Consider the following 21,850-nt stretch of genomic DNA (forward strand, 5'->3'; position numbering starts at 1 on the left):
AGTCTCTTGCCCAGAGAAGGTGAATCGAGGACCAGGGGACATAGGCTCAAGGTGTTCAAGAAGGAACTGCAGATGTCGGAGAATCGAAGGTAGACAAACTTGCGGGAGAAACTCAGTGGGTGCGGCAGCATCTATGGAGCGAAGGAAATAGGCAACGTTTTGGCACGAAACGTTGCCTATTTCCTTCGCTCCATAGATGCTGCCGCACCCGCTGAGTTTCTCCAGCAAGTTTGTCTACCTTAGGTTCAAGGAGAAGGGGAAAAGATTTAATAGGAATCTGAGGGGTGACTTTTACCACACGAAGGGCGGTGGATGTATGGAACGGGCTGCCAGAGGAGGTAGTTGAGGCTGGGACTATCCCAACGTTTAAGAAACAGGTAGACAGGTACGTGGATAGGACAGGTTTGGAGGGATAGGGACCAAACGCGGGCCGGTGGGACTAGTGTAGCTGGGACATGTTGGCCTCTATGGGCTAGTTGTTCCGAAGGAACTTGATGGACAGCCTTTTTACTGTGCCTAGATAATTTACAACAAATTTCTTCTGAGGCAAAGGTTGCGGATACAATGGGAACTAGTCGGATGGGGACGTGTTGTGAAGTTAAGTAATTCTTCAGAATAATCCTGTTTATTGTTTGAAGACTTTAGCAATGGAAAGGGAATGGTGGCAGAACCTTAGATAAGCAAGTGAAATTTTCAGATGATGAACAGGCATTCATAAGTTCATAAGTTATAAGAGCAGAAGTAGGCCATTCGGCCCATCAAGTCTACTCCGCCATTCAATCATGGCTGATGTATCTTCCCCTCTCAACCCAACTCCATTCTCCCACCTTCTTATAGAAACTTACAACATTCTTAAGGGGTTGGACAGGCTAGATGCAGGAAGATTGTTCCCGACGTTGGGGAAGTCCAGAACAAGGGGTCACAGTTTAAGGATGAGGGGGAAATCTTTTAGGACCGAGATGAGGAAAACATTTTTCACACAGAGAGTGGTGAATCTGTGGAATTCTCTGCCACAGAAGGTAGTTGAGGCCACAGTTCATTGGCTATATTTAAGAGGGAGTTAGATGTGGCCCTTGTGGCTAAAGGGATTAGGGGGTATGGAGAGAAGGCAGGTACAGGATACTGAGTTCGATGATGAGCCATGATCATATTGAATGGCGGTGCAGGCTCGAAGGGCCGAATGGCCTACTCCTGCACCTATTTTCTATGTTTCTATGTTTCTCCCCATAACCCCTGACACCCGTACTAATCAAGAATCTGCCCATCTCAGCCTTCAGAATATCCACTGACTCAGGCTCCACAGCCTTGTGGGGCAATGAATTCCACAGATTCACCACCATCTCCTTTCTAAAGGTACATCCTTTTTATTCTGAGGCTGTGGCCTCTGGTCCTGGACTCTCCCACGAGTGGAAACATCCTCTCCACATCCAGGCCTTTCAGCTGGCATGTTGTTGTCGAGTCCAGAACCAGGGGCCACACAGTCTTAGAATAAAGGGCAGGTACGGGATACTGAGTTGGATGATCAGCCATGATCATATTGAATGGCGGTGCAGGCTCGAAGGGCCGAATGGCCTACTCCTGCATCTAATTTCTATGTTTCTATGTTTCTATGTCATTTAAGACTGAGGTGAGAAAAAACTTTTTCACCCAGAGAGTTGTGAATTTGTGGAATTCCCTGCCACAGAGGGCAGTGGAGGCCAAGTCACTGGATGGGTTTAAGAGAGAGTTAGATAGAGCTCTAGGGGCTGGTGGAGTCAAGGGATATGGGGAGAAGGCAGGCACGGGTTATTGATAGGGGATGATCAGCCAAGATCACAATGAATGGCGGTGCTGGCTCAAAGGGCCGAATGGCCTCCTCCTGCATGTATTTTCTATGTTTCTATGTTTCCACAGGAGCCTCTAAAATTAGAATCGGAACTTTACTCCTAGCTGCCGTTTCATTATTTGCCAGTTGGTTGCGGTTTCCGTCACTTGTCGGCCAGTGGTTTTGTTTCTCAGCAAGTTGGTGGTTTTTCCCCTCGCAGTGAATGTAAATGATCCTGGTGTTAAAATAAACTGCAAACAAGGAACCTTCTTTTCCTGTAAGTTTTCTCTTGGCGAGCCCAACGCAAGTTTTGGGAATTCTATCATTCGATTCAACCACTTACTGTAGCCGCTGTAGTTTTTAATTATGAAATTCAACGAGAATGGAAATGTGAAATTGTATTTCTTTCCAAGCAACTCCTACAGTTTAGTATCGTTTTAATTCAGCTTCTGCTCTCCAGAAGGCCCAGCTGTAAATAAGTTGGTGCATTAAAGAGTTATTGTTTTATAAAGACTGAGAAACTTTCCCCTCTCCCTTGTGTCAATGCAGAGTGGAGCCGTGGTAGAGTTGCTGTCTTGCAGGGCCAGAGACACGGGTTCAATCCTGATCTCAGGTGCAGTTCGCATGGAGTTTGTGCATCAACCCCTGTGACCTGGTGGGTTTTCTCCGGGTGCTCCGGTTTCTTCCCACACTCCAAGGACGTGCAAGTTTGTAGGTTAATTGGCTTCTGTAAATTGTTCCTAGTGAGTGTAGGATAGGATAGGGAAAAGCTTTTTCTCTCAGGCCATCAGACTACTCAACACACTTAAGAAAATTCCATGAACAGTACCCAAACAAAGACAAACAAACTGTGAAAATAACTTTGGCTCAATGTCCCCAGTACGAAATTTGCACTTTTTCTATATTGCACCTTTCATTGTTGCACCCTGTGTAAAATACCTCAAGGTTTTTGCTACATTTTGGCACACTGTGAATATTTTAATATTTTAAATAATGTAATGTCTATTGTCTATTTTTATTGGTATGTTGTCTGTCTGTGTTTTTAATATTACTTGCACATTTGGAGTATGGGGAAACGTAATTTCAATCCTCTGTGTAACTACTGTTTCATAATTGAATTTTGGATGTTGTCAATCAGGAAAGGGTACAGAGAAGATTTACGAGGATGTTGCCAGGACTAGAGGGTGTGAGCTACAGGGAGAGGTTGAGTAGGCTGGGACTCTATTCCCTGGAGCGCAGGAGGATGAGGGGTGATCTTAAAGAGGTGTATGAAATCATGAGAGGATTAGATCGAGTAGATGCACAGAGTCTCTTGCCCAGAGTAGATAAATCGAAGACTAGAGGACATAGGTTCAGGGTGAAGGGGAATAGATTAAATAGGTGTCTGAGGGGTGACTATTTCACACAAAGGGTGGTGGGTGTATGGAACAAGCTGCCAGAGGGGGTAGTTGAGGCTGGGACTATCCCAACGTTTAAGATCCAGTTAGACAGGTACATGGATAGGACAGGTTTGGAGGGATATGGACCAAGTGGGACTAGTGTAGCTGGGGCATGTTGGCCAGTGTGGGCAAGTTGGGCCGAAGGGCCTGTTTCCACGCTGTATCACTCTATGACTCTATCTAAACTTCATCATAAGTCAAAGGAGCAGAATTAGGCCATTCGGCCCATCGAGTTTACTCCGCCATTCAATCACGGCTGATCTATCTCTCCCTCTCAACCCCATTTCCCTGCCTTCTCCCCGTAACCCCTGACACCCGTACTAATGAGGAATCTGTCAATCTCCGCTATAAAAACACCCAGTGACGTGGCCTCCACAGCCGTCTGTGGCAACGAATTCCACAGATTCACCGCCCTCTGGCTAAAGAAATTCCTCCCCATCTCCTTCCTAAAGGTACAATGATGGTCGATACAATTAATGCCTTTGTATATTGCAATAAATATGACTGCTTACTATCACTGTGTCTAACCTCCCCCTTGTCCCTCCAGCCCTGCGTACATGCCCCATCACATGCACAAGGCAACTTGCAACCCCTTTTGAGCAATTCTCGGATTTTCTGGAATGTTCTCTTGCACATTGCTTCTTTTATCTTCTGAATTCCAATTTAATTGGCAATTTGTGGCATGGAAAATATTGCCCATTCGCCTGCCAATAACGTTGCAATTGTCGCCTCTTTGCGGGGTTTTACGAGACCACAACACACTGGATAGCGTGTTACACGTAACAAACCACGCAGCTATGTTAGCAAACACGCCTACATTCTTTCAATGTCTCAGCAACGAAGGCGTTTCAAAACTGAAGCTGGGAAAGTTGGACTGAAATCTGAAATAAAAGTAGAATAGTTGGTCTGGCGGCATCTGTGGAGAGAGGAAAAGAGTTCATGTTACCGGTCTATGGCCTTTCACCTAGCGTTCTAGCAGGCATGAGGGGCCGAAGGGCAACCTCCAGCTTCCATTTCTTACATTCATTTGACCAACCGTTAGCGTGGATAAAATTAATGATGACTTAAATGTAAGTGGATGTTTCACATATGGAGCTAATTCATCCCCAAAGGTTCAAATGTTTTCAATTTGGTAAATGGGAGTTCAGGACTGTTCTCCAGTTGTTGGTAGGATGATTCAGTTGCCTGATAACAGCTGGGAAGAAACAGTCCCTGAATCTGGAGGTGTGCGTTTTCACACTTCTGTACCTCTTGCCCGATGGGAGAGGGGAGAAGAGGGAGTGACCGGGGTGAGACTGGTCCTTGATGATGCTGCTGGCCTTGCCGAGGTAGCATGAGGTGGAGATGGAGTTCATAAGGTCATAAGTGATTGGAGAAGAATTAGGCCATTCGGCCCATCAGTTACACCCAGAGAGTTGTGAATCTGTGGAATTCCCTGCAGTGGAGGCCAAATCACTGGATGTTTCCTAGAGAGAGTTAGATTTAGCTCTTAGGGCTAACGGAATCAAGGGATATAGAAACATAGAAACATAGAAACATAGAAATTAGGTGCAGGAGTAGGCCATTCAGCCCTTCGAGCCTGCACCGCCATTCAATATGATCATGAATGATCATCCAACTCAGTATCCCGTACCTGCCTTCTCTCCATACCCTCTGATCCCCTTGGCCACAAGGGCCACATCTAACTCCCTCTTAAATATAGCCAATGAACTGGCCTTTACCCTCCGTGGCAGAGAGTTCCAGAGATTCACCACTCTCTGTGTGAAAAAAGTTCTCCTCATCTCGGTTTTAAAGGATTTCCCCCTTATCCTTAAGTTGTGACCCCTTGTCCTGGACTTCCCCAACATCGGGAACAATCTTCCTGCATCTAGCCTGTCCAACCCCTTAAGATTTTTGTAAGTTTCTATAAGATCCCCTCTCAATCTCCTAAATTTTAGAGAGTATAAACCAAGTCTATCCAGTCTTTCTTCATAAGACATCCCATCCCAGGAATCAGTCTGGTGAACCTTCTCTGCACTCCCTCTATGGCAATAATGTCCTTCCTCAGATTTGGAGACCAAAACTGCACGCAATACTCCAGGTGTGGTCTCACCAAGACCCTGTACAACTGCAGTAGAACTGCATATGAAATCGTATGAATGATTTTGGATATTAGCCATGATAATATTGAATGGCGGTGCTGGCTCGAAGGGCCGAATGGCCTAGACCTGCGCCTATTTTCTATGTTTCTATATTTCTATGAAGTCTTCTCCTTCAAGTTGATGGAAGGGAGGTTGGTTTTGAGTGATGGTCTTTGTCACGTCTATAATTCTCTACAATGTTTAAGAAGGAGATGTCTCTCAATGTCTCTCTCTCTCTCCGGAGACAGTTTCACAACCTCCTCTCACCTTCGATTCTCTACAATGTGTTGGGGTGGTGGATGGAGCAAGGGGTGGAGTGGACTCTGGATGTTATATTCAGTGTCATCGCAGGTTAAGAGGCACAGGGACATCGGTGATTAGAAAACTGCCCTTTCCAGAGACACAATATGTACTCAAGTTTAAAATCTAAATATGCTGCTGGACCTGTTGAGTTACTCCAGGATTTTAACATATAACATATAACAATTACAGCACGGAAACAGGCCATCTCGGCCCTACAAGTCCGTGCCGAACAACTTTTTTCCCTTAGTCCCACCTGCCTGCACTCATACCATAACCCTCCATTCCCTTCTCATCCATATGCCTATCCAATTTATTTTTAAATGATACCAACGAACCTGCCTCCACCACTTCCACTGGAAGCTCATTCCACACCGCTACCACTCTCTGAGTAAAGAAGTTCCCCCTCATGTTACCCCTAAACTTCTGTCCCTTAATTCTGAAGTCATGTCCTCTTGTTTGAATCTTCCCTATTCTCAAAGGGAAAAGCTTGTCCGCATCAACTCTGTCTATCCCTCTCATCATTTTAAAGACCTCTATCAAGTCCCCCCTTAACCTTCTGCGCTTGAGAGAATAAAGACCTAACTTATTCAACCTTTCTCTGTAACTTAGTTGTTGAAACCCAGGCAACATTCTAGTAAATCTCCTCTGTACTCTCTCTATTTTGTTGACATCCTTCCTATTTTGTGTGAAATCTTCAGACGAACCGTCTTTGCAAGAGGGAGCGGGTATTACATTGCAAAAAAATACGGGCAGCAGGGTGTCACAGCGGTAGAGTTGCTGCCTTACAGCACCAGAGACCAGGGTTCAATCCTGACTACGGGCGCTCGTATATGTGCGGTGTTTGTACGTTCTCCCCGTGTCCTGCTTAGGTTTTCTCAGAGATCTTCCTGGAGTTTCCTCCCACACTCCAGAGAGACGTACAGGCTTGTAGGTTAAGTGACTTGGTATACGTGTAAATTGTCCCTAGTGTGTGTAGGGCAGTGTTAGCGTGCGGGGATCGCTGGTCGGTGCGGACTCGGTGGGCCGAAGGGCCTGTTTCCGCTGTTGTATCACTAAACTAAACTAATCTAAACCACTTGTGTTTGAGAAGGAACTGCAGATGCTGGAAAATCGAAGGTAGACAAAAAATGCCGGAGAAACTCAGCGGGTGCAGCAGCATCTATGGAGCGAAGGAAATAGGCAACGTTTCGGGCCGAAACTCAGCGGGTGCAGCAGCATCTATGGAGCGAAGGAAATAGGCAACGTTTCGGGCCGAAACTCAGCGGGTGCAGCAGCATCTATGGAGCGAAGGAAATAGGCAACGTTTCGGGCCGAAACTCAGCGGGTGCAGCAGCATCTATGGAGCGAAGGAAATAGGCAACGTTTCGGGCCGAAACTCAGCGGGTGCAGCAGCATCTATGGAGCGAAGGAAATAGGCAACGTTTCGGGCCGAAACTCAGCGGGTGCAGCAGCATCTAATGGAGCGAAGGAAATAGGCAACGTTTCGGGCTGAAACTCAGCGGGTGCAGCAGCATCTATGGAGGGAAGGAAATAGGTAACGTTTCCTTCGGGCCGAAACCCTTCCCCGGGTTTCGGCCCGAAACGTTGCCTATTTCCTTCCGGGTTTCGGCCCGAAACGTCGCCTATTTCCTTCGCTCCATAGATGCTGCTGCACCCGCTGAGTTTCTCCAGCATTTTTGTCTCCCTTCTATGTTTCTATGTTGCTTTTTATAACATTGGCCGTAGACGCACACTGCCGCCCCAATGCTAACTCCGCTTCTTGTTGTCTTTTTGCAGGGCCTTGCCGCTGTGTAATGCTCTAGGATGAAGGTATGGAAGGTGGTGGTGGTGGCCTCCATGCTCTTCAGCACTATCTTCTCGGCTCTGATTTACAGAAACGTGTCCATTAGAGGGAGGACAATGGCTCCAGCCTCGAGCGAAGAACTTCAGCCTCAGGACCCGAGACTGCCACCCAGCCCCCAGTCTTACAAAGTGAAATGTAAGGGACCAGTAGCTTTCCCTGGCACATGTGTAAAGGTACATATAGGCCAGCTCATAGTAGCTGCATTGTATGGTACGAATACATTTCTGTTTCAGATTTACTGTTAGAGTGGCGCAGAGGACATGTTTATGTCTCTTTCTATGTTTCAATGGTTTCACTTGAATGGATACTGGATAGAGTGGATGTGGAGAGGATGTTTCCACTAGTGGGAGAGTCCAGGAACAGAGGGCACAGCCTCAGAATTAAAGGATGCACCTTGAGGGAGGAGGTGATGGGGGAATTTCTTCAGTCAGAGGGTGGTGAATCTGTGGAATTCTTTCAGATTCAGATTCAGATTCAGATTCAATTTTGATTGTCATTGTCAGTGTACAGTACAGAGACAACGAAATGCATTGTCCTTTCCCACAGAAGGCTGTGGAGGCCAAGTCAGTGGATATTTTTAAGGCAGAGATAGATGGATTATTGATCAGTACTGGTGTCAGGGGTCATGTTCCAGGACAAGGGGTCACAGTTTAAGGATAAGGGGGAAATCTTTTAGGACCGAGATGAGGAAAACTTTTTTCACACAGAGAGTGGCGAATCTCTGGAATTCTCTGCCGCAGAAGGTAGTTGAGGCCACAGTTCATTGGCTATATTTAAGAGGGAGTTAGATGTGGCCCTTGTGGCTAAAGGGATCAGGGGGTATGGAGAGAAGGCAGGTACAGGATACTGAGTTGGATGATCAGCCATGATCATATTGAATGGCGGTGCAGGCTCGAAGGGCCAAATGGCCTACTCCTGCACCTAATTTCTATGTTTCTATGTTTCTATGTCATGGGGAGAAGGCAGGAGAATGGGGGTCAGGAGGGAGAGATAGATCAGCCATGATTGAATGGCGAAGTAGACACGATGGGCCGAATGGCCCAATTCTGCTCCTAGAACTTATGGACATGAATCCAAAGACAATGCTGGTAGATATACGACTGATTTTCTTTCAGATGGTCCTCCTGATCCGAGTGTTAACCCTGAGCTAATCAGGAGAAGTAGAATGAGGATATGGAGAGAAAGCAGGAACCGGGGCACTGATTGGGGATGATCAGTCATGATCACATTGAATGGGGTTGCTGGCTCCAAGGGCCTAATGGCCTACTCCTGCACCTATTGTCTATGTTGCTAACTGTTTTTCATTCATCTCCTCAATAGGAGCCAAATAATAGTAGATAGCCAAGTGGTAAAATAATGTGGAAATTAATATACTAAACATCGCTAGATGGAATAAACGAAGTAAGTAATGTGTAGGAGGGAACTGCGGGCACTGGTTTAATGTTCTGTGTTCTGTGTTCCATGTTTCACCCTGATACAGTGGGTGGTGAATCTGTGGAACTCTCTGCCTCAGACGACAATGGAGATCAAATCACTGGGATGGATTTAAAAGAGAGCTAGATAGAGCTCTAGGGGGCTAGCGGAATCAAGGGGTAGGGAGAGAAGGCAGGCACGGGTTACTCACTGTGGATGAGCGACCATGATCACAATGAATGGCGGTGCTGGCTCGAAGGGCCGAATGGCCTCCTCCTGCACCTATTTTCTATGTTTCTATGTTCTTGTTCCCACTCCCCAGTTAAAACGTAAAACTGATTAAAGAAGCAGATACTGCGGGGTACTGAGGACCGTGAGTCCAGTCTGGAGACGAGTCCCGGCCCAAAAAGTCACCTCCAAATGCCCACGCTCTACTCAACAGCCAAAAATCTGTAGCCTCCCTTTGATCTGGTATTTTGTAGGTTCACATGCTTGATCAATGGTGTTTTATCATTAATGTTTCATTATTATGAATGTTTAGTGTTTTCTGAGTCATTCGTAACTGTCACTGCATGTCATGTTGTTACTTGTGGGTGGAGCACCAAGGCAAATTCCTTGTATGTGAATACTTGGCCAATACACGAAAACTTACTAACTTACTTACTTACTATCTTTTTTCACCTGACCCGCTGAGTTACTCCAGCACTTTGTGTCTACCGTTGATGTAGAAACATAGAAACATAGAAAATAGGTGCAGTAGTAGGCCATTCGGCCCTTCGAGCCTGCACCGCCATTCAATATGATCATGGCTGATCATCCAACTCAGTATCCTGTACCTGCCTTCTCTCCATACCCCCTGATCCCTTTAGCCACAAGGGCCACATCTAACTCCCTCTTAAATATAGCCAATGAGCTGTGGCCTCAACTACCTTCTGTGGCAGAGAATTCCACAGATTCACCACTCTCTGTGTAAAAAATGTTTTTCTCATCTTGGTCCTAAAAGACTTCCCCCTTATCCTTAAACTGGGACCCCTTGTCCTGAACTTCCCCAACATCGGGAACAATCTTCCTGCATCTAGCCTGTACAACTCCTTAAGAATTTTGTACGTTTCTATACGATCCCCAAATCAATATCCCATACCTGCCTTCTCTCCATACCCCCTGATCCCTTTAGCCACAAAGGCCACATCTAATTTGTACGCATCATCCTTCGCTTTGATACTATCCCTGATTTCCCTTGTTATCCACGGATGTACTACCTTCCCTGATTTATTCTTTTGCCAAACTGGGATGAACGGAGTTTGTCCGTTCTCCCCGTGACCGCGTGGGTTTTCTCCGGGATCTCCAGTTTCCTCCAATGCGCTAAAGACGTGCAGGCTTGTAGGTTAACAGGTTTCAGCAAAAATTGTACATTTTCCCGAGTAATTGGGATAGTGTTAAGACTTGTCCCACCAGCATGCGACTCCAAGCGGCAAGCGCGACCTAACGTGGTCGCTTGAGCCATACGGCCTCGCGGGGCCGGTCCCACTTCGATCGGCGGAGCCGTTTGGACCTGACATCGGGCTGGTCCTGACATCGCGCGGGGCTCCGAAAAACTGACCGTGTTCAAAAATTCCGCGCGGCAACAGCCGCCACGACCCCGTACGCACCGCCTCGACGGGCGTGCGCAGCGTCTCGACGCCGTACATCACGCGCAAACTTCCCGCGGACTTCGCTCGAACTTCACGTCACTCACTCGACCTCCGCGCGGCACCCGCTTCCGGTTTGGTCGCGCTCGCCGCATGCAGGTCGCATGCTCGTGGGACAGGCCCTTTAGTGTACGGGGTGATCCTGGTCGGCACGGACCTGGTGGGCCGAAGGGCCTGTTTTCATGCTGTATCTCTAAACTAAACTAAACTAAATTACTCCTAGTGATCACATAACACTCTCCTTGGTTCTTGTTCTTGGTTTGTTGGTCCTCCAGAATATTCCAAATGGAATTTAAACTGGAGGTGGTGGAGGGAGGACTTAAGCCAGAAAGGGTTATTGGGAAGAAAGAGCTACTTTAAATGTAGTTGCATCTGGTTGGGTAACTGTAGTTGGGTGGAGATTATTCCATGCTTTAATTGTGCGGGGGAAGAACGAATTGCTGTACACATCTGTCTTTGACTAGAAGGTACACAAAAATGCTGGAGAAACTCAGCGGGTGCAGCAGCATCTATGGAGCGAAGGAAATTGCGACGTTTCGGGCCAAAACCCCTCTTCAGACTGATGGGGGGTGGGAGGGGAGAAGGAAGGAAAAAGAGGAGGAGGAGGAGCCCGAGGGCGGGGGATGGGAGGAGACAGCTCGAGGGTTGAGGAAGGGGAGGAGACAGCAAGGGCTTGCAAAATTGGGAGAATTCAACATTCATGCCATCAGGATGCAAGCTGCCCAGGCGGAATATGAGGTGCTGTTCCTTGTCTTTGACTAGACACTTGTCAATCGACTAGAAATGGTGAGCTGTATGTGACCTGCATCGAGAGGGAATTTATTGCCGGAAATTGAGTTAGTTTTTAAATCAGATTAATCAGATCATGAGGTTAATAGTAATGAATAATTACGCACACCACCAGATTCAAGGACAGTTTCTTCCCAGCTGTGATCAGGCAACTGAATCACCCTGAACTACTATCTAATCATTGGTGACCCTCAGACTATCCTTGATCGGACTTTGCTGGCTTTACCTTGCACTAAACGTTATTCCCTTATCATGTATCTGTACACTGTAAATGGTTCGATTGTAATCATGTATTGTCTTTCCGCTGACTGGTTAGCGTGCAACAAAAGCTTTTCACTGTACCTCAGTACACGTGACAATAAACTAAACTAACTAACTAACTAACTAACTAACTAACTAACTAACTATCTAAGCTGGACAAAAATGCTGGAGAAACTCAGCGGGTGAGGCAGTATCTATGGAGTGAAGGAATAGGTGAAGTTTCGGGTCGAGACCCAGAAGGGTCTCGACCCGAAACGTCACCTATTCCTTCGCTCCATAGATGCTGCCTCACCAGCTGAGTTTCCAGAAGGGTCTCGACCCGAAACGTCACCTATTCCTTCGCTCCATAGATGCTGCCTCACCAACTGAGTTTCCAAAAGGGTCTCGACCCGAAACGTCACCTATTCCTTCGCTCCATAGACGCTGCCCCACCCGCTGAGTTTCTCCAGCATTTTTGTCTACCTTTGATTTTTCCAGCATCTGCAGTTCCTTCTTAAACAACTAACTAAGCTATGTCGGATCTCAGTGAAAAGTTATAAAAATATTCAACGTGTGCTTCCTGGTAGGTTTTGAATGGGGAAAAAGAGGGTGTGCTATGAATGCCTTGTGGAGTTCTTTCTTGAACTTGTAAAAACCCATAAAGATAGGATATTGATAAAACTAAACTAACGAGGAAACGGGAGAGGTGCAATAATCTGTGGACCAGAAATGTCAAAACATTTGCATGGAGCTAATTCAGAATAGTTGGAACTAATCTTATAGAAGCATGTAAAATTCTTTAAGGATTGGACAGGCTAGATGCAGGAAAAATGTTCCCGATGTTGGGGGGAGTCCAGAACCTGGGGTCACACAGTTTAAGAATAAGGGGTCGGCCATTTAAGACTGGGATGAGGAAAAACTTTTCACCCAGAGAGTTGTGAATCTGTGGAATTCTCTGCCACGAAAGGCAGTGGAGGCCGATTCACTGGATGTTTTCAAGAGAGAGTTAGATGTAGCTGTCAGGGCTAACGGAATCAAGGGATATGGGGGGAAAAGCAGGAACGGGGTACTGAATTTGGATGATCAGCAATGATCATATTGAATGGCGGGTGCTGGCTCGAAGGGCCGAAGGGCCTGCTCCTGCACCTATATTCTCTATGTGTCTATGCGTTGGACCGTGGCTAATCGCACAATAGCAGCAAAGGGGATGTACCTCCTTTACTCATTTCCAGTCAGTGAGTCACTGGGTTTTATAGCACATTATGCCAATTATGACCAAACCAGTTATCTGAAAAAAATTATCCAAAGCCCTTTCTCTAAATTCCTTGCATTTTAAAATCCATTTCCCTTTTAAAGACACTGCCAGTCCGCACTGCGATTTCTTTTGGAACCGTCTCCTAATAGCTTTTAGTATTAAATTAAATTGACCTGATCTCTCCTTTGCCTTTGGTTTGTAACTCCTGGTTTACTGACCGATGTAAGGTTTAGTGTGGATTCTGTCCGCGATCTAGTGAATTTTTTCTACGGGATCTTCGGTACGGGTTTGTGGATTAGTTGGCTTGTTTTCAGTAAGATTGAACGGCAGAGTAGACTTGATCATGTATTGTCTTTCCGCTGACTGGTTAGCGCGCAACAAAAGCTTTTCACTGTACCTCTGCTGCTATCACCTATGAGCTTGTGGACACGAAAAGCCCTCGGATTCCGTTGTGTATGATTGGCATGGAACTCTACATGGAACTCTACCAAAGACTCACAGTGAAGAATAAATGCCTGTGTTGGAGCTGTCAAATGTCCACTAGGACACTGTTTACTCAACAATGCAACACTGACTGACAGCTCACCTCATGAACCAGAGGTCAAGTACGAGTAGTAATCAAGGTGGTATTGGTGTGAATTACCCCTCGTGCGTGTAGGATAGTGTTAGTGTCAATAGACAATAGACAATAGGTGCAGGAGCAGGCCATTCGGCCCTTCGAGCCAGCACCGCCATTCAATGTGATCATGGCTGATCATCCCCAATCAGTTCCCCGTTCCTGCCTTCTCCCCTGACTCCGCTATTTTTAAGAGCCCTATCTAGCTCTCTCTTGAAAGCATCCAGAGAACCAGCCTCCACCGCTCTCTGAGGCAGAGAATTCCACAGACAGAGCTGACTCGATGGGCCGAAGGGCCTGTTTCCGTCCCTTTATTTCGAAAGCTAGAACTAAAAGAAAACCTAAAACTCTCGTTCTCAACCACAAGGGCTGAGTATTTCTAAACTCAGGGATCCGTTATTTTACTCCAAAACGAAAATGACTACATTGGAAAAATGTTGGATAAAAGTGCTTTTGGATGTCATGTGGTTATGGTTAGGCACTGTATACATTCTCCCTTTGGTATTAAAGCTTTTCTCTTTAGTGTCCATGTTGCTTAGGTACATCTTTTGCAGTCAGTAATATGATCAGGAAATCGTAGTCCTACTTGTAACTTCTAATAGAAGACTTAAATTCAGCTGAAGTTTATGCAGACATTCAGGATTAGACCATTCTCCAATTTAGTTTAGTTTCATTGAGAGATACAGCGCGGAAACAGGCCCTTCGGCCCATCGAGTCTGCAATCGCTGGCCAACAATCACCTGGACATCAGCGCTAAACTACACACAGGGGACAATTTGCAGAAGCCAAATATCCTACAAACCTGCCTGTCTTGAGAGTGGGGGGGGGGGGGGGGGAACTGGAACCCCCGGAGAAAGTCCACGGGCAGGCTGTACAAACTCTGTGCAGACAGCACCCATGGTCAGGATCGAACCCGGGACTCTGGCGCTGTGAGGCAGCAACTTTATGGGGAGAAGGCAGGAGAATGGGGTCAGGAGGGAGAGATAGATCAGCCATGATTGAATGGCGGAGTAGACTTGATGGGCCGAATGGCCTAATTCTGCTCCTATTCCTTATCACCTTTACTGCAGTGTCACTGTGACTCGTGGAGATAAATGACAAGCTAGCAGGCCCTTCAGCCCTCCATGTCTGTGGCGACCAGCAATTAACAATTTACTTCAATGCTGCAACAATCCTGTGTTTTATTCTCCTCTCATCATCATCGTTCCCCAGATTATAACAATCGGGGGCGGCACGGTGGCGCAGCGGTAGAGTTGCTGCCTCACAGCGCCACAGACCCAGTTTTGATCCTGACTACGGGTGCTGTCTGTGCGGAGTTTGCACGTTCTCCCTGTAACCGCGTGGGTTTTCTCCGGGTGCTCCGGTTTCCCCCCACACTCCAAAGACGTGCAGGTTTGTAGGTTAATTGGCTTTTGTGAATTGGTAAAATTGTCCCTAGCGTGTGGAATGGTGCGGGTGTACGGGGTGATCGCTGGTAGACGCAGACTGGGTGGGCCAAGGGTCCGTTACCGCGCTGTATCTCTAGTCTAAAGTCAACTGTACACTGGGGAAGGTTTTACAGTGGTCATCGAACGCTTTTTTATGCTGCCGTGGGAATTCATAGTCACACAGAGAACGTGCAGGCTCCACACAGACAGCGCCTGAGATCGTGATTGAACCTGGGTCTCCCACACACTTCTGAGTAGCGGCCTTACTAACTGTACCATTGTCCACCACAGTCCTCTACAGAGGGAGGGGGAGGGGGGATTTTAGTTTAGTTTAGTTTAGAAATACAGCGCAGAAACAGGCCCTTCGGCCCACCGTGTCCATACTGACCACGCTAACACTGTCCTACACACACTAGAGACAATTTTACATTTACACCCAGCCAATTAACCTACAAAACCCGCACGTCTTTTGATTTGTGGGGGGAAACCGAAGACCTCGGAGAAAGCCCGCGCGGGGTCACGGCGAGAACGTGCAGACAAGCGCCCGTGGCTGGGATCGAACCTGGGACTCTGGCGCCGTAACCGCTGCAAGGCGGCAACTCTACCGCTGCGCCACCGTGACTGTGTGACAGTGTGTCTCTCACAATACAATCCCTCAACGAGGGCAGAGAACGCTGACAGCCCCAGCCCTCAGGCCCTGCGGCAACTATTTTAATTGGGGGTTTTTTTTAAATCAAAAAGCGTCTTTCTATGCGCTTGCATTGTGGGAGGAGAATAGCTGAAGCTATCAGCCAATTTTTTAACAAGTCTATACTGTGTGGGCCATACAAAGTGACATTTATCACCAATCTAGAGCATAAAAAGGCAAGTAATTGGATTAGTCTCTGAGCTCTTGTCATGCTTGTGCGCCTGCCTGCCTCGTTGATTACTACTACTTGACCTCTGGTTTATGAGGTGAGCTGTAAGTCAGTGTTGCATTGTTGAGTAAACAGTGTCCTAGTGGCTGTTTGGCTCCTCCAACAGAGGCATTTATTCTTCACTGCCAGTCTGTGGTAGAGTTCCATGCCAATTATACATGACGGAATTCCACAGTTTATGGGTGTTCATAAGTTCATAAGTGATAGGGGCAGAATTAGGCCATTCCGCCCATCAAGTCCACTCTACCATTCAATCTTGGCTAATCTATCTTTCCCCCTCAACCCCATTCTCCTGCCTTCTCCCCGTAACCCCTGACACCCGTACTGACACTCGCTAGAATTTAGAAGATTGAGGGGGGAATCTTATAGAAACTTACAAAATTCTTAAGGGGTTGGACAGGCTAGATGCAGGAAGATTGTTCCCGATGTTGGGGAAGTCCAGAACAAGGGGTCACAGTTTAAGGATAAGGGGGAAGTCTTTTAGGACAGAGATGAGAAAAACATTTTTCACACAGAGAGTGGTACTGAGTTGGATGATCAGCCTTGATCATATTGAATGGCGGTGCAGGCTCGAAGGGCCGAATGGCCTACTCCTGCACCTATTTTCTATGTTTCTATGATCAAGAATATATCTATCTCCGCCTTAAAAATATCCCTCGATGTGGCCTCCACAGCCGTCTGTGGCAGCAAATTCAACAAAATCACCACCCTCTGGCTAAAGAAATTCTTCCTCAACTCCTCAAAAATGTGTCATTTTATTCTGAGGCTGTGACCTCTGGTCCTAGACTCTCCCACCAGTGGAAACATCCTCTCCACATCCACTCTTCCCAGTCCTTTCAATATTTGAAATAGAGATAAATGCAAAAACAGCACAGAAGGCGATCTCGTCCCGTGTACATAATGGCTCTGGTCAATCAATCAATCTATTTTATTTATGTCTGAAGAAGGGTTTCGGCCCGAAACGTTGCCTATTTCTTTCGCTCCATAGATGCTGCTGCACCCGCTGAGTTTCTCCAGCTTTTTTGTGTACCTTCGATTCTCCAGCATCTGCAGTTCCTTCTTAAACATAATCTATTTTATTTGTATTGCACATTTAAAACCAACTCACGTTGACCAAGGTGCTGTACATCAGATACAACGGTACACAGAGCTAACAATACATACATGAACTGTGTACAGCACCCCCTCAGAGGGACTCAAAAACGCTAGGGAGTAGAGACAGGTTTTGAGCCTCGACTTAAAGGAGTCGATGGAGGGGGCAGTTCTGATGAGGAGAGGGATGCTGTTCCACAGTCCCAGCAAAAGCGGGGTCACCCCCTGAGCTTAGACCTAGATCGCGGGATATTCAGTAGCCCCAAGTCGGCTGACCTGAGGGACCTGGAGGTGGAATGGAGGGTTAGAAGATTTTTGATATTTGATATGGGGGAGGGGGGGGGGGGGGATAAGCCCGTTAAGGGCTTTGTATACGGATAAGAGGGGCTTGAAGTTGATCCTGTACCATACAGGGAGCCAGTGGAGAGAGGCCAGGATCGGGGTGATGTGGTCCCTTTTACGGGTGCCCGTCGGAAGGAGTGGGTGGAGGGATGTGGGCAGAGAACGTCGCCCATTCCTTCTCTCCATAGATGCTGCATCACCCGCTGAGTTACCCCAGCATTTTGTGTCCACACGAAACTGGCTGGAAGAATGGAATGGAATATGTTAGTTGACCAGGCAGAGTGAGATTCTTCGCTGCGTACCCAGTGTATACAAATAGCCGCCACCTACGGCACTGACAAAGTTACCGAGCATGCCGGCTCCTTCTTTTGTTCTCCCCCCCCTTTAGCGGTTCCCCTCCCCCACAACAGCGGTTCCCCCCCCCCCCACGCCAAGTCCCCATTGTCCATAAATTACCAGCCATCAATCTGTGAGGAATCCCAAACAAAAACATGATAGAAACATAGGAACATAGAAAATAGGTGCAGGAGGAGGCCATTCGGCCCTTCGAGCCAGCACCGCCATTCATTGTGATCATGGCTGATCGTCCCCTATCAATAACCCGTGCCTGCCTTCTCCCCATATCACCTTAACTCCACTAGCCCCTAGAGCTCTATCTAACTCTCTCTTAAATGCATCCAGTGACTTGGCCTCCACTGCCCTCTGTGGCAGGGAATTCCATAAATTCACAACTCTCTGGGTGAAAAAGTTTTTTTTCACCTCCGTCTTAAATGACCTCCCCTTTATTCTAAGACCGTGGCCCCTGGTTCTGGACTCGCCCACTAGTGATGCGATGTATCACTGGTGGTTTCTCTCATCACTCCTGCGTGGATTTTATCCGGGCGCTCCGGTTTCCTTCCACAGACACACAGGCCTTAGGCCTTGTCCCACTTAGGCGATTTTTTAGGCGACTAGGCTATTGCCACATGGTCACTGGGGTGTCGCCTGTACGGTCGTGAGTCGTCTCCTCAGTCGCCCAAAGAGTCGTAGCGTCTTTCTGGATGCCGCTGGATGTTCAACCTGTTGAAACATTTTCGGCGACAGTGGCGAGAAATGGGTTTGACGCTAATGAGCGTAGCGTGACGTAGGTGCTGCCGTAGCTTGTCGCCAGGTGTTGACTTCGGTGAATTCCATTGTCGTAGTTGCTGGCTGTCGCTTAAAAATCGCCCAAGTGGGACGGGCCCATGAATTGTCCCTGGTGTGTGTAGGGACGTGTCGGATAGACAGGTTAGTGTGCGGGGATCGCTGGATGGCGCGGACACGGTGGGCCAAAGGGCCTGTTTCCACGCTGTATCTCTAAACTAAACTACATTCTAAGTCGAGTTTCTAACACTTCACCACACTACTGTTGAACCAGTAATAGTGGTTTAAGGCCAAGATAGACAAATTTGTGGTTAGAGCAGGTGATAAGGAATATGGGAAGAAGGCAGGGAACTGGGATCAGGAGGCAGAGATCAGCCATGATTGAATGGCAAGGTAGACTCAATGGGCTGAATGGCCTAATTCTACTGTAACTTGGACTATAAATTCTACTCCGATAACGTGAGCTTGTTCAGCTGGAAAGACTGTCCTGGGGTTTGTACTCTGTGGTCATGTCTTTACTCTACATAATGCATTATGATATGAAATGACAATCAAAATATTATGTTGCCTCTCCTTCCTTCATTTGCTCTCACCAGAAGGGATTGTTCCACAATACGATATGTATTGGCTTTAGCTGAATCTGAACGTTATGGCTGTGGTATCTGTGGAATTCATTGCCTCAGACGGCTGTGGAGGCCGAGTCGATGGATTTTTTTTAAGGCGGAGGTAGATAGATTCTTGATGAGTATGGGAGTCAGGGGTTATGGGGAGAAGGCAGGAGTATGGGGTTACGAGGGAGAGATAGATCAGCCATGATTGAATGGCGGAGTAGACTTGATGGGCCGAATGGCCTAATTCTGCTCCTATCACTTATGATCTTAACTCATCCTGTAATGTACAGCAGAACGAGTGGGCTTAACGCTGGGCATTTCTCTCCATGTTATTTCTTCTTGCTTTACAGAGAGCTCCGAATCCCTAAACATGAATTGCCCTCATTACACAGTATATATATATTTCAGATATGTGTAGGAAGAAACTGGAGATGGTGCTTTAAACCAAAGAATGACACAAAGTGCTGGAGTAACTCAGCGGGACAGGCAGCATCTCTGGAGAGAAGGAATGGGTGACGTTTCGGGTCGAGTCAACTTCTTCCGACTTCAATGCTTCAATGTCATTCCTTCTCTCCAAGCTGCCAGAGGAGGTAGTTGAGGCTGGGACTATCCCAACTTTTACGAAACAATTGGACAGGTAAATGGATAGGACAGGTTTGGAGGGATATGGACCAGACGCGGGCAGGTAGGGCCAGTGTAGCTGGGACATGTTGGCTGGTGTGGGCAAGTTGGGCCGAAGGGCCTGTTTCCACACTGTATCACTCTATGACTCGATGAGTAAAGAACAGAGAATATAACATGACAGAAACGTTATGACAGAAATATTATCTGCAGAAACTCGAGGAGAGTTTGCTCCACTACATACAAGTCATGTTTGTTGGATCAATCTATCACTTATTCTTTGTGAAATAACACAGATGCCTCAATTTTGGTCAGCAAGTATAATTATTATTATATTTCATCTTCTGAGACATGAAGGCTATGCTAGCCTTTATAAATCAGAGCATTGAGTATAGAAGCTGGGATGTAATGTTAAAATTGTACAAGGCATTGGTGAGACCAAATCTGGAGTATGGTGTACAATTTTGGTCGCCCAATTATAGGACGGATGTCAACAAAATAGAGAGAGTACAGAGGAGATTTACTAGAATGTTGCCTGGGTTTCAACAACTAAGTTACAGAGATAGGTTGAATAAGTTAGGGCTTTATTCTCTGGAGCGCAGAAGGTAAAGGGGGGACTTGATAGAGGTCTTTAAAATGATGAGAGGGATAGACAGAGTTGATGTGGACCAGCTTTTCCCTTTGAGAATAGGGAAGATTCAAACAAGAGGACATGACTTCAGAATTAAGGGACAGAAGTTTAGGGGTAACATGAGGGGGAACTTCTTTACTCAGAGAGTGGTAGCGGTGTGGAATGAGCTTCCAGTGGAAGTGGTGGAGGCAGGTTCATTGGTATCATTTAAAAATAAATTGGATAGGCATATGGATGAGAAGGGAATGGAGGGTTATGGTATGAGTGCAGGCAGGTGGGACTAAGGGGAAAAAAAGTTGTGTCGGCACGGACTTGTAGGGCCGAGATGGCCTGTTTCCGTGCTGTAATTGTTATATGGTTATATGGTTATATGAGAAATGAACTATTCTACCTTGGGAAGTAGGGTTTGATTGATTGATACTTTATGTCGAAAAACATTATTATAAAATTGTGAAGTTCATGAAAAATGTTCATCAGGGAAAGTAAAGGGCCTGTCCCACTTACGCGATATTTTCGGCGACTTGCCGGCACCCGTCATAGTCGCAGCAGGTCACCGAAAATATTCAACATGTTGAAAATCCAGTGGCGACCAGAACAAGATACGACTCTTTGGGCGACTATTCGCGACATTACAGGCGTCACCCCGCCACATGTCGCCTGTACGGTCGTGAGTCGTCTCCTCAGTCGCCCAAAGAGTCGTAACGTCTTTCTCGTCGCTGCTGGATTTTCAACGTTGAATATTTTCGGCGACCTGCGACAACCCGTGACGGGTGCCGGCAGCCGCTGAAAAAGTCGCGTAAGTGGGACGGGCCCATAAGGGCCGTAGATTCAACGTTAATGAGAAATTGAAGCATATCGTACTATTATAAACTAAAACACAGCTTTAATAATCAGTCTGAAGAAGGGTCTCGACCCGAAACATTGCCTATTCCTTCGCTCCATAGATGCTGCCTCACCCGCTGAGTTTCTCCAGCATTTTTGTCTACCTTCGATTTTTCCAGCATCTGCAGTTCTTTCTTAAACATAGGGATCTGAGGGGTAACTTTTTCACACTAAGGGTGGTGGGTGTTTGGCAGGAGCTGCCAGAGGAGGCAGTTGAGGCTGGGACTATCGCAACATTTAAGAAGCACTTAGACAGGATAGACTCAAAATGCTGGAGTAACTCAGTGGGACAGGCAGCATCTCTGGAGAGAAGGGGTGGGTGACATGGGATAAGTAGGATAGGTTTGGAGGGATATGGGCCAAATGCAGGCAGGTGGGACTAGTGTAGATGGGACGTGTTGGTGGGTGTGGACAAGTTGGGCCTGTTTCCACGCTGTATCACTCTCTCGACTCCATGACTATGATTGATTTGCCTGTGTGGATCTTATGTTGAGCAACTGTTTCACTCGACTGTTTAAGAAGGAACTGCAGATGCTGGAAAATCGAAGGTAGACAAAAATGCTGGAGAAACTCTAGATAGCGGAGTCAGGGAATATGGAGAGAAGGCAGGAACGGGGTACTGATTGTGGATGATCAGCCATTGAATGGCGGTGCTGGCTCGAAGGGCTGAATGGCCTACACCTGCACCTATTGTC

General features: G+C 46.9%; 1 protein-coding gene across 1 annotated transcript in view; it reads left to right on the forward strand.

Moving 5' to 3' along the window:
- Positions 1-21,850, forward strand: part of LOC129711001 (neurturin-like) — a 103,824-nt gene that overhangs the window by 75,003 nt on the left and 6,971 nt on the right. Inside the window, exon 2 of the mRNA XM_055658339.1 lies at positions 7,443-7,644. Coding sequence (XP_055514314.1) covers positions 7,470-7,644 — 175 coding nt within the window. The 5' untranslated portion in view covers positions 7,443-7,469. The remainder of the gene's footprint in view (positions 1-7,442; positions 7,645-21,850) is intronic.

The sequence above is a fragment of the Leucoraja erinacea genome, chromosome 29, assembly GCF_028641065.1.
Source record: "Leucoraja erinacea ecotype New England chromosome 29, Leri_hhj_1, whole genome shotgun sequence".
NCBI lineage: Eukaryota > Metazoa > Chordata > Chondrichthyes > Rajiformes > Rajidae > Leucoraja > Leucoraja erinaceus.